This window comes from Prionailurus viverrinus, chromosome B3 (genome assembly GCF_022837055.1).
Source record: "Prionailurus viverrinus isolate Anna chromosome B3, UM_Priviv_1.0, whole genome shotgun sequence".
Lineage (NCBI taxonomy): Eukaryota > Metazoa > Chordata > Mammalia > Carnivora > Felidae > Prionailurus > Prionailurus viverrinus.
The window spans coordinates 69,220,695-69,236,765 of NC_062566.1; the positions used below are offsets into that span (position 1 = coordinate 69,220,695).

At 45.5% G+C, this 16,071-nt stretch overlaps 3 protein-coding genes across 9 annotated transcripts in view; 1 reads left to right on the forward strand and 2 right to left on the reverse strand.

Annotated features, from left to right (window-relative positions):
- ACIN1 (apoptotic chromatin condensation inducer 1) overlaps nucleotides 1–7,188 on the reverse strand; it is a 34,194-nt gene extending 27,006 nt beyond the window's left edge. For 2 of the 7 annotated variants that reach the window (XM_047861822.1, XM_047861821.1), the window contains exons 1-4: nucleotides 6,877–7,188; nucleotides 5,395–5,460; nucleotides 3,330–3,441; nucleotides 2,797–2,916 (exon numbers count right to left, since the gene is read on the reverse strand). In XM_047861822.1, coding sequence (XP_047717778.1) covers nucleotides 2,797–2,916; nucleotides 3,330–3,441; nucleotides 5,395–5,460; nucleotides 6,877–7,188 — 610 coding nt within the window. Of the gene's footprint in view, nucleotides 1–2,796; nucleotides 2,917–3,329; nucleotides 3,442–5,394; nucleotides 5,461–6,393; nucleotides 6,413–6,500; nucleotides 6,626–6,876 lie in introns of those variants that run through there. The other 5 variants (XM_047861825.1, XM_047861826.1, XM_047861824.1 and 2 more) reach the window with 5 other exon arrangements.
- Nucleotides 7,079–10,053, forward strand: CB3H14orf119 (chromosome B3 C14orf119 homolog). The gene is made up of 2 exons (XM_047861831.1): nucleotides 7,079–7,523; nucleotides 8,903–10,053. The coding sequence occupies exon 2, from the start codon at nucleotides 8,904–8,906 to the stop codon at nucleotides 9,330–9,332; it is 429 nt and encodes a 142-aa protein (XP_047717787.1). The 5' UTR covers nucleotides 7,079–7,523; nucleotide 8,903; the 3' UTR covers nucleotides 9,333–10,053.
- A 130-nt stretch (nucleotides 10,054–10,183) lies between these two features.
- Nucleotides 10,184–14,795, reverse strand: CIROP (ciliated left-right organizer metallopeptidase). Its single transcript, XM_047863044.1, has 14 exons — nucleotides 14,501–14,795; nucleotides 14,286–14,379; nucleotides 14,143–14,194; nucleotides 13,702–13,845; nucleotides 13,297–13,422; nucleotides 13,002–13,086; nucleotides 12,710–12,855; nucleotides 12,463–12,634; nucleotides 12,210–12,279; nucleotides 12,038–12,134; nucleotides 11,667–11,939; nucleotides 11,228–11,457; nucleotides 10,873–11,052; nucleotides 10,184–10,391 (listed from the first exon to the last, which is right to left on the reverse strand). The coding sequence occupies exons 1-14, from the start codon at nucleotides 14,793–14,795 to the stop codon at nucleotides 10,184–10,186; spliced, it is 2,172 nt and encodes a 723-aa protein (XP_047719000.1).
- Between the last annotated feature and the right edge of the window lie 1,276 nt (nucleotides 14,796–16,071).

Genomic DNA, 16,071 nt, shown 5'->3' on the forward strand with positions numbered 1-16,071 from the left:
CCTTAACCGACTGAGCCACCCAGGGGCCCCTCAAAATCTTAATTAAAGAGAGGATTCCCAAAACATCCAAATAAGCTGGTATCTCAATAGTTTCCTGGCCTATGGCAGATTAACACAGCGAACCTTGAAAGAATCTAATTTTCTGGGTAAACTCCAGGCATTACCACTGCTCCAAATACACACTGCTAGAACTCCAAACTACCACTTCGTTGAGGATCTTGCCCAAATTTTGTACGACATCTATGAGATCCATATTCTAACCAAGATCAGAGGTAGGAAGTTTATGGTAGACAGTACAATGAAGAGCACAAATGGCAATTGTTAGCTGTGCTCTACAATTTACTTCAGTTATCTCTTCTAATTTATTTGCTTTTGAAACCTTATTTGTTTCAGGATCCATTTCTTATTTTCATTTCAAATTACATTCAGAACTGAGACTCTTTTATTTAAAGAGAGTTCTTCATCAAATCATGCTCCTATTAAGAATTTTCAGTGGTTTCTCCTTACTTTAGAATAAAAAACCTCATATTCATTGAATTAACATTCAAAGACCTTTGCACTATTATCCCAATCTACCTTACAAGTTGTTTCTCTATTCTTTTTTTAATGTTTATTTCTGAGAGAGAGAAAGAGCACAAACAGGGGAGGGACAGAGACAGAGAGGGAGACACAGAATCCAAAACAGGCTCCAGGCTCTGAGCTGTCAGCACAGAGCCTGATGTGGGGCTCGAACTCAGGACAGTGAGATCATGACCTGAGCCGAAGTTGGATGCTTAACCGACTGAGCCACCTAGCCCTTCTGACTATTTTTGAATATGTAAGACCACTTCACTCTGGCTGCACTAATTCATTACTTCTCCTTTAAAAATATCATATCCAGGGGCACCTGGTGGCTGTTGGTTGAGCATCCGACTTTGGCTCAGATCATGATCTCCTGGATCTCATGAGTCTGAGCCTCATATAGGTAAAAACAAACAGGCAAACAAACAAACAACAACAAAAAAAAACCCAGAAAACAATCCACAAGCCCTGCACCAGCCTTGCTACCATCAGCCCAGAACCTGCTTTGGATCCTCTGTCCCTCTCTCTCTGCCCCTCCACCTCGACCCCCTCAAAGATAAATAAACATACAAAAATAAAAATACCACATTCATTATTTCTATGCATTTGTTCCTTCCTAAAAATATTCTCGTTTCCTCTGAGCCAATTCAAATCCTACTTATTTCTAGGGCTCAGTTCAAATCCTACACCTTTTTCATGAAGCTCTCTCTCATCACTGTAGTCCTCAGGGAACTTTTATTCTGTATTCTTATGGTCCATGTGTTTGTACTATTTATATATCACTTTAAAGCACACCATCTTCTCTTGATGGCTGTATGTGCAATTTTCCTCTCCCAAAAAGACTTTATAATGTGTTAACGCCCCCTATACTCACAGCAGAAACTTAATACTTTCTTGACTGACTTCTGAAAACACTGACAACTAATCTAGAAGAGTTTTCCCCCTTCCTTCTGGTTTTACAATCATGGGGAAAAGAGTGTTAGGAGCAAAATGGATCAACTGAGACTCTGCTACTTTTGTACTTGAGAAGAAAAGGGATCTCTAAAATAACTTATTTTTCTCTTACCGTTAAATATCTGCTAAAAAAAAAAAATCTATGTTCAGAAAGGAATTCTATATTCATCAGAAGAGGTAGTAACTTCTACATGTCCTAAAAATATTAAATATGGAGTGATCACCTTCCCCATGACCACTAACATTAAAAATGATTCACAGGGGCGCCTGGGTGGCGCAGTCGGTTAAGCGTCCGACTTCAGCCAGGTCACAATCTCGCGGTCCCTGAGTTCGAGCCCCGCGTCGGGCTCTGGGCTGATGGCTCAGAGCCTGGAGCCTGTTTCCGATTCTGTGTCTCCCTCTCTCTCTGCCCCTCCCCCGTTCATGCTCTGTCTCTCTCTGTCCCAAAAATAAATAAACGTTGAAAAAAAATTAAAAAAAAAAAAAAAAAAAGATTCACAATCCTTTTAATTACAAATTGTTTTAATATATTTATTGTCCACGTCCTATATACATGTTCCCCTAAAAGTATACCGTCTTAGGTAGTTTAGAAAACAAAGGCTGTGTTTACAGGCATTTGCTTGAGATACTACGCGAAACTGGGTGCTTAATTTTTATGTGAAAAACTAATCTTGCCTGAACCCACTCTACACAGTGAGTTAGAGCTCCCTGTAATATGCTCACATGATATTCTGCACTGCCTCTGAGAGCACAGAGCACAACAGTAATAATTATGCAATAACCTGACTAATGTCTATCTCTTCACTAAACTATACATTTCATTAGGGCAGAGACTTGTCCTTGCTCTCCTATATTCCTGGTGCCCAGCATGTGCCTAGCATACAAAAGGCACTTAATGAAAATTTGTTGAATGAATTAATAAACTACAGCAGATGTCCATTGAGGGGGGTGACTGGATGGGCAACACGTAACCCATACAACTGGTGAAAAGATGACAGAGTTGTGACTCCTGTAAATTCAGAAGTAGAGGAGGTTAAAGAGGTACAGATGCGAAGAAAAATCATACTGCCTTTAAAACACTCTGAGAGGTTGTCACAACACAGAGGTGAAAGCAGACTTCAAAAAGGACATAATTCCCATGACAAACAGATGTGAAGTATCAATGTCACAGAACTGCCCTGGGACTTTAACGGAGGCTTAGCATGAAAGGAGGCGTAACTACCTCCCCCCACCAACTACGCAGGATTGACAAAACAGCGCAGTGGGGAGGGAGATACGTACTGGGTGAATGTCTGCTGAGCTCCAGCTCTGGTCTCTCCAGGCTGCTCTGAAAGTCAGGAGGCAGCAGGGAAGCCACTCCCTCAGGATGGATCATCTCGTCCTCCGACTCAGCTGAAGCTTCTGCAAAGCACAGATTGGGTCGGGGCAGGGAGGGAGTGAAGGGCTCAGCATGTGGGAATATGTAGAGGAGCGAAGGAGATCAGGCAAAGTCACGGGACACAAGAGTACATACTAAAGAGAGCACTGTACATAGAGAAAAAACTCCCTGGGATTAAGATCTACCTCATTTAAAGGGCAGCTTAATTTACTTATAATTCTTCCTGTTGGCAGGAATCCTTTTCTAACAGTCAAATTAGGTGTCTTCTTCCCTGACAAAAAGTAAACAACAACTCACTTGGCTTAACTACCAAAGCAAGTAAGTAGCAGTTTCAGCCTGACTTACTCCTGAAATTGCCTACTTAAATAGGCCTATCTATTCAGTGACAGGAATAAGAATGAAGAACTCCTTGAAAGAAGTGACAGTCTGGGCTTACCTTCAAGTTCTGCAGCTTCTCGGGCTTCACGTTCCAGACGCTGCCTAAGTAGCTCCTGCTGCTTTTCCAGATACTGCTTTATGAAACTGTTCTGGCTCATTTCCTCGCCAATCTGTGTAGAAGACATGGAAAAAGAAAGTCGAGGAAAGCAAACCAGGAAAACACAAGGAAGAAAATTCCATGGAGCAAAAGTCTACTCCTTATATTTGAACCCAAGAAAGATGATCAAAATGTTGGAAGGCCCTTTTCTAATTATGGTGAGGACCAAAATAAATAACCCTATGATTCAGAAAAGATGGCAAAAAGAGGAACTGCACATAATTTCTTATCTTGAATATTTAGTTCCCAACCAAAGAGTGATGCCCAAATTAAAATAAAAATTCCTGCAAAATTATGTTTTAATCCAAATTTTAATCTAAAATGTTATTTAAAGATAATCTAAATTTCCTTTTTAGTAATATCAAGAACTGAAAGGAAAAAATACAAGTTCCTACTAGGTCATTTTTTTGTTGATAAAAAAAGGTAAATCTCCACCTATCCAGGGATCATTTTGTTAAACAACTCCAAAATTTACATACGGTACTTAAACTATGTAAGAGATTAAGAAAAGGGATGTCTATTCATCATTTAAACATTTTAACTTCCTTTTTCTTTGGGTGGGGATAAATCCTTGGTAACAACATTAAAATCCAGGAGCTTAATCCCTTTTCCCATTTTTTCCTGTAACACAGAGTCCCATATCACTCTTCTGTCACAAGTCCTTCCCAGAACCTTCTTGCTTAGCAAGTCCTACTAGAATGCCAAAAAAGGGAAAAAATCTGAATATTGTTTGTTTTTAGTCATCTTTCCTAAGCATGGTAAATATTTATTTTCACTTAAAGTAGAGATGCATCTCTTGGTACTCAATGGACATTGATAAAGTGTAGGTTGCATTTATTAGAGAATGTACAGATTTACTGCAAAAATCCTATGTTAATAAAGCAAAGCTTCAAAGACTAAAATGCAATGAATAAATGGAATATAATCATAAACTGATTAACTCATGTAGTTTCTTACACTTATACTTAACTAAACTTCCATAAACAGACTAGATTATGACATAGCTTAATGAAGTGGTAACAAGGGACTAGGAAGGCTCTCTTGTTTTTCCATAGTATCTTGGGACTTCACCTAGTACTGGAGCTGCACAACACTGCACTAACAAAGACCTAGATTTTTCCTTTAAGTACATAACATACTATAATGAGGGGATTTTAAAAGCTGAGAAGAATCTTATGAAATTGCAGTCTAAGAATTTTATTTTTTTAAACTGTGGAATTGTTTCTTCTAAAAAAATCTTACACTGAAACTCAATATATAAGACAGATAAAAGAAGATCGAATTTAGTTAGGAGGGGAATATGAGCACCTGCCCACTTGGGAAGAAGGTTATCTTCCCCAGAAATCCCCCAAAAGCAGGTCTACAAAACTAAAGTAGAGCAGTTATAAAACTATGGATATAGTCCAACCTTTTCTAATATTATACATAGAAATTGTGGAATCCAAGGCATCCAAAGGTTAAGTTTCTTGCCCTAAGTAACAGAGTAATTAATGATATTTACAAGTAAGTGCACAGTTAGCATTAACACTAGTAATGGTGGATGATTTCCAAAGGATTGAATTCTTGGAAAATCTATGTCAACACAAGAATTCTTCTTGATCAGCAAGTATCATCCTACACTGCCCTATTGATTGTCTACTTCATGTCTTCATTCAAAGACATCAACTACTTTTTCCAAATCAATGGCAAATGAATGGCTCCAGATTCTTGTACTACACTTAATCAATTGGAACCACATCTTTTTGCACACATCATTGCAAGTATCAGAAATTAACTAAGAGCTCTTCTAATTCTGTTTCTGAATTTTTTTATTAGAATTCAACTGATCTGGTATGAGGACTTTTCCAACTCAGGGAATTCAGAAAAATACTGGTGAGGAATTAACCATCAAATATACATCATTATGTCCTTCCATATGTCTGTGCATCCAAAGAGCCCACCCTATCTAATAAATCTTTTTTCTTACCTGGGAATTTGGCTGGAATGCAGCATGGGGTGTTGAGTGTTTCTGCAAATTTTCTAGCATTAGAGCCTGGTATAGAGAATGGCAAAAGTCAGAAACTTGGGGGAAAAAACCCACCACTCCCCAATCTCTTCATTGAATGCAATGACTAACCATACACACTTAAACTGTACTCCTTTTCCAGGAACCTAAAAGCCCTTTACTAATACTAATACTGTTCTTACTCATCTTCAGAAGACCCTTGAAAGTAGCCATGGTTACTGCTCCCAAATGTACAAATGTAAAATGCAGGCACATGAAGAAAATGAGCGACCTGGCTATGTAATAAAATCAGTGACAGTGACAGAACCAGTACTACAATCTCTATTATCTTCTGCACTTCTGACTAATGTCCCTTCTAAATCTGGCCATGCAGGTAAAATAACTTCAAATACTCAAGTCAGCTTCAAATACAGGAAACCAACATGGGGCTGCTGGTTTTGGCTTGACTGAATTACTTGGTCAGCTACCCAGGGCTAGATCTACTTGAGTGAATTTGTATTGTTTCCAACAGAGTGGCACCTAGATTTATCAAGTCTATAAAAATTTCAAAAAGGAGGCTATAGAACAAAATGACCACAGGCTCTAAACTGTGGCTGACCCAATCCACACACACGAAACCGTCAGCTCTGTACAGGCAGGCAACGGTCTGTCAATTTAACCCTTGAGCCAACTCAGCCCTAATGGGTACTACACACCATGTATCCTAACTAACCCCAATTAAAACCATGACATCCTCACATTGCCTCCGTTTACACCAAATCTATACAAACAAATCCATCCACCTCATGACGATCCCACCCTAAACTACTCAAATCGATTCAAAACCCCCAACATATAACAACCTGCCCCACCTCTCTCACCAATATTCACCAAACTCTTATCCACCCAAATTGCTTCTGGATAAATCATACACCCCTCTACAACCGAGTCCCTTCAAGTCAAGGTCTCTCTTCATCTCACCTCCTAATCTAATCAGGTAGGCATTTTACCCTATCCCAATCCTATTCCTCCGGATACCGACACCAGCCCCATTAACCCCTCCGCCCAACTATACCCCTAACTCTGACCCAGCCCAATTCGCCCCCCTCAGGCCAGCAACGCCGGTGGTAGTGGTGGGATTTAACTCCTTCTGCAGCGCATGCGCCGAAACCACAGACACAAACAAGGAGGGGGTGGGGGAAGGAGGAAGGAGCTTAAGACACTCCGGGAGAGTAGCGCGCACCCTCCCATTTTGGGCTCGCGCCGCTGCCGTTAAGGCGGGAACCGGCGCTGTCTCTATTCCAGCGCGAGCCTCACCAACCACCGTGCGCGCGGTTCCGGAGGCTCGCGCTGGCGGCCTGAGCGAGCTCGCGCGGAGCCCGGACACTGCGCCTGCGCCGCGGCAGAGACTCGTCTCTACCGGGTCCGCTCCCCTCCGACACCCCGGCAACGCCGTCTTCTCACCCCTTTGAGCCGCTTGACCAGGGCACTCTTCTGCCCGCTCTTGGCTAGGCCTCGCTGCTCCAGTGCGGCCTTCAGGTCGGTCACCCGCAGCGCCTGAAGAGGCTTCCCGTCCAGAGTCACCTCCTCCAGCTCCGCCATCTTGCGTGAGGTACTCGGGTCCGTCCCGACGGCTTCGGGCATCTTCGGTAATTTCCGCCAACGCCCTTCGAACGTACCGAGCTGACCCCGCCCACTGCCATAGTCAACCCCTCGATTACCACTCAGAACTCCTCGGGTTCCTCCGGAATTGCTCGGGTATTTCCGTCTCAACATCGGCACCAATCAGTTCTTCCCATCCTCCCAGCCTCTCCGCCTTCCTCACGCTGCCTTCAGAACTCGGTTATCTTCGTCTTACCGAGGCTTTGAATCGAATGTACTCGGAAGCCCTCGACTCTGGCCTAACCAAAATCGGAATTAGTCGGCTATCTCCGAACCTAAGACTGAGGCGCTGAGGCGCTTGGGTTTTTGGGGCTGCTCCGGGACCGGAAGTGCGTGGGCTGCCGGGCTGGCCCTGCTTATGGTTTTCAGGAAACATGGAAGCGGCGGCGACAGTTGGGGTTTAAGCACTTTGTGACGGTCTCCAGGTGCCCTGTGAGAGGAGAGGGGAGGTAAGCGGGGTAGAAGTCCCTCCCTGGGCCGGGTCAGACTCGGTGTTTGCGGGCTACCCTAGTAGGGCACACTTCCCGCTCTCCTACCGGTACAGCTGCCGCCTCCCGATATCTGAATCCCCGCCACTCCCATCTAAGGCTACGTTGCTCTTTGGGATCTTAGAATGCCAGGCTCCGTGGCCTCCAAAGTGGGCAAGTGGCGGCACCGTGTTTTTGGGCCCAGACTGTGAACTAATTCAAAATTATTGAACTTGAGTTTGCTATGGAGGCCATGTCGCAAGACTAGGCAAAAGTTTCTCCTTTCCCCGAGTAAGAATAAAGTTCCTTTAGGAGGGATTGCTTCTTGGAGGAGCTCTGTGAAAAAGGCAACCTCCCTGTACTGTTTGGGTACTGAACTGATGTTAATTGATTACGGATTCTTCTCTTTGTCACTACAAATACTCCAACCTGCAGCAGAAGAAACACAAACAGTAAAATGGGTCATAGACAAGTAGTTTAAAGTTTTCATTGTTAGACATTCAAACTGTGGAACTCAAACTATTCAAGTCGACTGACCTTCCATTTGCATTACTGATGCAAATCAATGACAGGGCATCAATAGGTATTATATATTAAACCTTAAGGAAAATGTTCAAAGACATAAATTGTCATACATCTCCAGCAGTATAATACTTGTTACACTCCTAAGTCATCAAACCAACTAGACTTTTTTCAGTCTTGAATAAACACGTGGCTTCTTCTATTTTTTCCTTTCTGTGTTATCTTATTTTGGGTGAGGCACGCTCACTTACTTTGCTCTTTAATTTTTCCTGGTGCTTTAACAGGAAATATAAGGAAGTAATGGATGTTATGAAGCTCTTGGCATATCTCAGAGGCTATGTACACATTACAAAGAAGACTTATCATATATGATTTTCACCATCAATAGCTCTGGGATTATTAGCAGCTAGGCCCTCACCAGCTGCATGTACTAGATTAAAAAAATATGTACCTTTTTTCATTTTAAGGAAGATGAGGTGGACCAACATTATCATTTTTCTTTACTCAACCTGGAACATAGAAGTAGTCCAGAGAGAGTGAACAAGAAATGTGTTGGTTATTTTTAGATTCTTTATAAGAATAATGGAGAGAAGCAGTGGTTGGGGAGGGTAATGGGTTTGAAAGGGAGGGAGGTTGGCAAATATGAAGTTATTTTGGGGTGACTTCTCTAAGGTAGTTGGAGAATAACCTATGTGAAGTACTCTGTTGTTTTCTTGTGAATTGAATTGGTGAAAAATAACTTTATCCGTAGATGGTGATTTTTGGTAAGATTCTTTGTTGGGAAGTTGTATTTTGGTTGCCCTATCTAGAGAGTATATAACAGTGCTTTTATGTTTCAGGATGCCACTGGAATCATCTTCCTCTTCAATGCCACTATCCTTCCCTACTCCCTTACCCTCAGTACCAGACAGTATTACTAACTCTTCCCCACCTCCAATGTCTTACATCACTTCCCAGGAGATGAAGTGTATTCTTCACTGGTTTGCCAGTTGGTCAGGTCCCCAGCGTGAACGTTTCCTACAGGACCTGGTAGCTAAGGCAGTGCCGGGAAAATTACAGCCACTGCTGGAAGGTCTGGAGCAGCTTAGTGTGTCTGGAGCAAACCGACCGCCTTGTATCTTTGAGTGTCAGCTACGTCTTTGGGATCAGTGGTTTCGAGGTTGGGCTGAGCAGGAGCGCAACGAATTTGTCAGGCAGCTGGAGGTCAGTGAGCCAGACTTCGTGGCAAAGTTTTACCAAGCAGTGGCTGCTACAGCTGGTAAAGATTGATGGGCTTTAAAATCAAAGAAGATAATCATATCTGATGGAGCTGCAACTTTACAGTGAGAACTTCAAATATGTCACTTAACAGTCTAGGGATGGTATCCTGATCAACTGACTGACCTTGTTGACCAGGACAGGCTTGGTTATTTCAACTTTAATAGCCTATCAACTGGACTCCCAGCAGAAATGTTTTCCATCTAAGTAAATTCAGATCAGTCAGCCTCCTAGCTTGCTCCTTTCTACATGTCAAACCCTCAAGAACTCAATGGCTTCTTTTGCGAGTATAACCAAAAGGAACCTACATATTATAACTCAAGCCTATTGCTGGCCCATGAGGCTATAAAGTAGAGCCTTCCTGCTCCAGAAACAGGAGAGAAGGACGATAAAAGGTCACGTTTTTATAGTTTAACTGGATTCAGATGGCTGATTTCACCACTCTTACCAGATTCTGACATAATTGTGTGACATCCCAACTAAGCTTCCCTAGTGATGATTTTGTAAAAGTATGTAAAAATCAGGAGAGGGAGATAATTGTTACTCCTTCCATGCTGATGTTTGTTTGAATCCAAATAGCAATGGCTTTTTCTAAAGCATATTGTGATATCCTTGGAGCTGGTAACAAATACCTGTTCTGTAAGTTTGCTCTCCAATATGAAAACAAGTGACACTCTTTATAGGTTGAAGTGTTTATTTTTTGTATCAAAATAAAGAATCTTCAGAACCATAAGTCTCTGGAATTTTTTCATTACAAGGCTAGAATAGAGTTGATACCTAGAGAAAGAGGCACTCTGAGAAAAGTATAGACTTTCCATCCTGTTGTCTTCCAAGAAATAATCCGCCCTATCTATCCGGTCATGTCACACCTCTCTTATTCCCTCAACTGGGCCCCTTGTTTCTTGGAGCTCTGGTGAATGGTGAGGGGCAGCTGGTGCCACCTGGAGAATAGCTCTTCTGTGATAGGCCATGGTTCCCAGTGCACCCACCAGGATAAGCAGTGTTAGGCAGAGTCCCATGGACAGCCCTAGATGAGTCATGGAGGAATTATGGTCCAAGGTAACCAGTGACCTAGGAACATAGAGGTAATATTTGGCTTGAAATAATGCTTAGGCTTAGGAGGTGAAGGGCTTCACTTTTATCATAATATACAGAGCTCATGAAACTCTGCTTCATCCAATCAAGCTACACAGGAAATCAGGAATATAGATCCTGAAAATAGGAAAAAGACCAAGATCCAAGTCTCCTAGCAACTTAAATTGTTGGAAGGAGACCTAACCTGGCAGTGAGGTGTTGGCAGTTAGACTATGGTGTTTAGGTAACTAGACATAGTAGCCTGTTAGTACTTTAGGGAAGAAGAGGACTAGGATCCCTATGTCCTACAGATGGGGAACTCCATCATTGTGGAGGGAAAGTTGTCCCATAGTGCTAGGTCTGAGGTGATCACACTCGTTTTCCAAAATAAGCCTAAGACACACATGAGTGCTTCCTGCAATTTCAAACATCTGGACTCCAGGACTTTGAAAGAAAGCTACTTGGAATATTGTCTTACTTGATGTGTTCTGTGGTAAAGCTGGCTCCTCCATAATATACTTCCAGGGGCTTCTTGTGGAGACTCAGGGTCAGGGCCCTGTGCAGCATACCAACCGAAGGCCCGTGGCAGCCAGAGGACTTCCACATGTACACAGTGAACACCAGTCCAGTGGTAGTGGAGGGGCTGTGGAAATAGCACCTACAGGGACATTTGGATCTCTTAACGGAGATAGAGTCCCTGGAAGAGTATGTCTCCTGAAACAGGTGCAGGCTTCGGAATGGCACAAAGTTTTCAGAGGAGAGTGGTGAAGTAACCAACTTAGGCAATCTCCCTGGCCCACTGTGTACATCCTCAGTCTGAACTGTCCCTTTACCTGCCAGTGTGGCCTCTGCTCACCAGAGCCTGTAGTACTGCTTCAGTCAGCTCTTCTAGCGTTTCTTTCCCCACAGAGTGGCCTGGGGGCCCAGCTAATTGTAAAGACAGATGGAATAACGGGTCTTTGGTGGCAAGACTCACAGGTGGGGAAGTAACAGCATTGGTACCTTCATTTGTTTGACACAGCCGACCCCGGGGACAGAAGAGAAGACCATGGTACCCAGGTATCTGCAAGGAAATACATAGCAGGGTATAGTTATGACTTCAATTGTTTGCTCAAGCCTTTCTAAGGAAATTGTACAATCTAGATCAGAGTCACAGACTTGGTGGGTACTTAGAGAAAAATGAATGAACATCTAAATGTACTAACTACCATACAAGCATTGTCAAACTTCCTTTTGCCAAGGGCTCTGTAGCTTTTCACTTATGATACCCACCTGAATAGCCTTTCCAGGAAGGCATGAGGCCCAGGGTGACCCCTCTACCTGCACATTGTATGCTCCCCTTTCTGTGCATTGATGTAAGTAGCAGCGGCCAGTGAGCTCTGCTTCCTTCAGGTGCGGGATCTGAGAGGGACGCCTGGTCCCGTCCCCACGGAGCAGTTGTGAAGTGAGGTTGGCAAGGAAGCAACGACTCTGGGAATGGTAAATTTCCCCGTGGGGGTTGTCTGCCCCAGGTGGGAATCCATTTTCCTTCTTCCAGCATTCACTCTGAAAGGCGGGACAGGAGGCAGAATAGTGTTTGCCTAGATGCCTTAGACGTTGACTCCTCTCCGGGCCCACTCACTTCCATTCTCCAGTTGTCTCACCCCATTGGCCAGGGGCTTGTACATGCGGCAGCCTTCCAGCGTGGGGTCTGAGGAACAGCTCCCCTTGTCCAGGTGCAGGTAGTGGCAGCCCAGTCCGCTGTGTGGAAGGGATGGCAGCTGACACCAGGGTCCCCGACAGCTGTACAGCCCCTTAACCACTCAGCACACACACCTGCCAGTACAGAAGAAGTCTGAGGAGCCAGACCCACATGTGGTCACCAGGCCAAATTCGTGGCCAGATCCTGCTTGAGAGGTGGGAAGAGAAAGAGCCCTCAGAACAAGTGAAGCCCCCAACACCCCTCAGCGCTGGCTGTGCTTATGCTTCAGCTACACGTCTGCAGCAGATAACCCCTTCCAACCTCTCTCGCTGCCCCCAAGCTGACTCAGGTGGTGAGGGCCCCTATGCGATTTTCCTTTGTTCTCACCCCGGCCCCACAACAGCTCCTCTGCAGCACTGTGGTTGACTTGGTACCAGCCTGAATCTTTGAATGCAGCAAGAGTGACGGGATCAAGTCGAGTGCGCCGGGCACCATTGAAGGTAGCGGTCATTACAGAACCCTGGAGCAGTCGGGCCTCCCAGTGTGAAGACAAAGTGCCCTAGGGAGGAGGTAGCCCGTTGCCACCTGATGACCCCCTCTTCCTTCCAGCACCCCGAGGTGTTCTCAGTCTCACCTCTTCTTCCAAGGGAACACCCAGTGAAGCCCCCAGCACTCCCAAGTGTTTGGCCAGGCTGTGGCTAACAGCTGGGGTAGTGAGAAGCAGCTGTCCCCACTCATCACGCCTTGTGACTTGTGGCCTTGTAGAACAGTTCTCTGGAACTGAGCACAGAAAGTGAAGGAGGCAATATGAGGAGAGGAAAACTCAGAAAGGGTGGAGCAGAAATGGAGGGAAGGAGTTGGTGGGATGGTAGTGATCCCCTCTCTTTGACATTGTGGGAAGGCTGGCTCTCACTCCTCTCATTTACCACCGGGTCCTGAGGGGCAATCCCGCCACTTCTTGAAGAGCTGTCCAGAGAAACCCAGAGCATGGAGCAATTCATGTAGTGTGGCCTAAGGACAAATGACCGCACGGTGAGGGGGACTGGGTGTGGAGCAGATTGACCGGCCATTCCATAGCCCCTCTGCCCAATCAGCTCTTCTTAGAGTCTGAGGCACCTTCTCCTCCAACCTTAATAGATTCTTCCACTTCATGGGAAGCTGAGTGACCTGTCCCCTATCCCCAACCTGTTTGCATCTTCCTATTCGTCATGCAGCAGTTACCGTGATGATGTCACTATGGCTGAGGCTGGGGCTGGCAAGATGTTGGGCACAGTAGACAATGGTACCAGCAAGGGGCCTGTCTTCTGAGTCCAGCTGGCAGCAGGCAGCATAGGCTATGATAGAAGGCTGTGGATGGGCCAGGACAAGGTAGCGGTGGAAAGCAGGGATGTGGGGGAACACAGAAGAAATCTTTCTGAAAATAGACACCCAAGGAACTCAGCAGGGATAGTCCCAAGGGATTACTTGAAGGGGTTTAGCTCCCACCCAAACTTCATCAACATGACCCAAGTTACCTCAAATGAGCACAACTTTTAATAAAAATTGCTTTTATGCTCCCTCCCCCTCCCCAGGATATTTAAGACTAGGAGAGACAGAACACGGAAAAGGACTTGATTTGGGCCTCACCTCTCCATGGCACTTGGAAGTGTGGGCAATCCGCACATATAGGAGAAAATCAGTGTTTTGGACCCCAGGCCCATCTGGCTGGACCAGTTGTGGGGGACCCTGCTCTGGCCACAGTGCGTAACCACGGAGATGGGCATCAGGGATCTGGCAGGGAGTGGAATGTAGCATCTAGTTTAGCAGATGGGGACAATAGGAAACTGGGTACTAGGAGTGAGGAGTGGACAGTCTCTGTCTTTAGTCTGCCTTAGTGTCATGTAGGCAGCTGGTCAGAATAGGGACTCCTGCCACCTTCCCTCCCCATCTCTGATTTTATAAATTACCAGGGTGAGAAGGGGCTCAGGAATCTGCATTTATTAGGAAGGACATTAAACAATTTTGGTGCTAATAATGGTCTTGGGGAAGTCTAGGCAGGCTAGAGATCTTCAGATCCCCAAATCTCACCTTTACTCCCAGGCAACTCTCTCCTTTGTACCCTGGGTTCAAGAGGCTGCACCTGCCAAGAATGAATACCTATAGGTGAGCTGGAGACATTTCTGGGTACCACTGAAGAGGCACCGTGTACATTCTCAATGACGTGAACTCACCTGTGGTAGTTTGGGGTATCTGGGTCTCCCCAGACAGCATGGCAGTACTGTGCAGGGTCTCGACTCAGAAGCAGGGGTCCTTGCACTGGAGGAACTTAAAAAGACAAGAAGTCGATTTCACCTCAACATCTTTAGAGTTCCTTTTCGCTGGTTGTCTTCCTCCATAGCCCTCTGACCCTTAGCCCTCCCTGACTCCCTTTGGTTTCCCTACTTACCTGCGAGGACACCCTGGAGTCGCCTAGCGGCCTGTCTGGCAGCCACCAGGGCATGAGGTACTCCTCTCCTTCCGGCTCCCTCAGTATCCCAAGCCCCATCTGATACAGGATCTCTGATATAGCAGGTTCGGATTCTCAGGGGCTGAGGATCACGAGAGCCAGGGTGGGTGAAGGAAGCAGAACGGAAGTCTGGGGCAAGTTGGGAGAGAGGGGGCCTGAGTAGGCTCACAGACTTCTGTGTCTCATCGTGTAGGCATCTGCTTGCAGCAATCCCCAGGAACAGCAGCAGCAACATCTCACAAGTGGTCCTCCCTAACGTGCCCTGGATCCTGTCTTCTGCTCCTCTCTTCCTTGCCTCACTTACTTCTGGCTGCCCTCTCTTTACTATCTCTCTCCATACCCTCTCCACCACTCTTGCTTATTTTTTTTTAAGATTGGAGTCTTGTTGACTAAATCTATAGTTACCCCCAGGAGGTCGGATGTGAAGCACAAGGATCAAAGCTGCGCCCCCCCCCCCACCCCCCATGCCAGAGTGGAGAGCTGGGGGGCGGGGCAGTGTTATTCCTAAAACCTCAACTGATCTTTCCAAACAGGAGCCTGTGCCATCTGGAAAACCCTCCTAACCCTCTTTCATCTCTCATCCTAATTCCCCTGCCTTTCTGAGTGGACAACCTTGGAACCTTCCTAGAACTAAAAAGTTGGTGTTAATATAAGGGTGTGTGTGTGTGGGGGGGGCACTCTGTGCTTCACAGATGCCTACTTACTTCATTGGAGATGGGCAAACAAGGCTTCTGCATGGCACTACCCCCGGTATCAGAACTGGGTGGACTCTAACCAGACTGCAAGACTTTTAGGCATCACCCCCATCTGTATAGGGCACTTAGTAGGTGCTCAACAAACACATGTTTGTTGACTGACACCTCCTAGGAGAGGCTGTTGTGTTAGCTCTGTGAGGCTTCACAGATAGGCATGCTGCGGCGGAAAGTCAACTCTTACAGTGGACATTAAGAGAAGATGTTCAAAGATGTTTTCACCCAGCTCTTGGAAGTCCCTCTGTTTTCTTTGCTCACACTGTGTTTTCACATCCTTCCCCCCACCCCCTTTCCTGCCTGCCTGGCTAATTCCTACCTCCCCTATAATTACTTCGGGAAGCTTTTCTTACTTAACACCTCCTGCCCAAATTCCACTCTCGCTCTGGGGAGGGGAGGAGGCCCACTTCACAGAAGGCCTCCCCTTCCCTCTCCTTCTATAATTGTTGGCTTAGAGGCACTCCCTCCACATCCTGCACTCCTTCAAGGTAAGCCTGCTTCCTGGCTGGCTTTGTAGTCACAGCACTCGGCACAGTCCCGAGGGCCTAGTCATCCGTCTGTGTTGTGGATGAAGGAACAGAACCTAACCCCATTGTTTAACTTTTGAAGAAACAGGTCAGGGGTGAAATGACATAAAGCAACACTGCTAATTCCTGACAGGATGAGAGTTTCCAGAAGGGCTGCTGACTTCCTAGGGAGGCTGGATTTGATACTTTGACACGCCACAGCTGTGGCTGGAAAGGTGATTACAAGGGAGGCAGC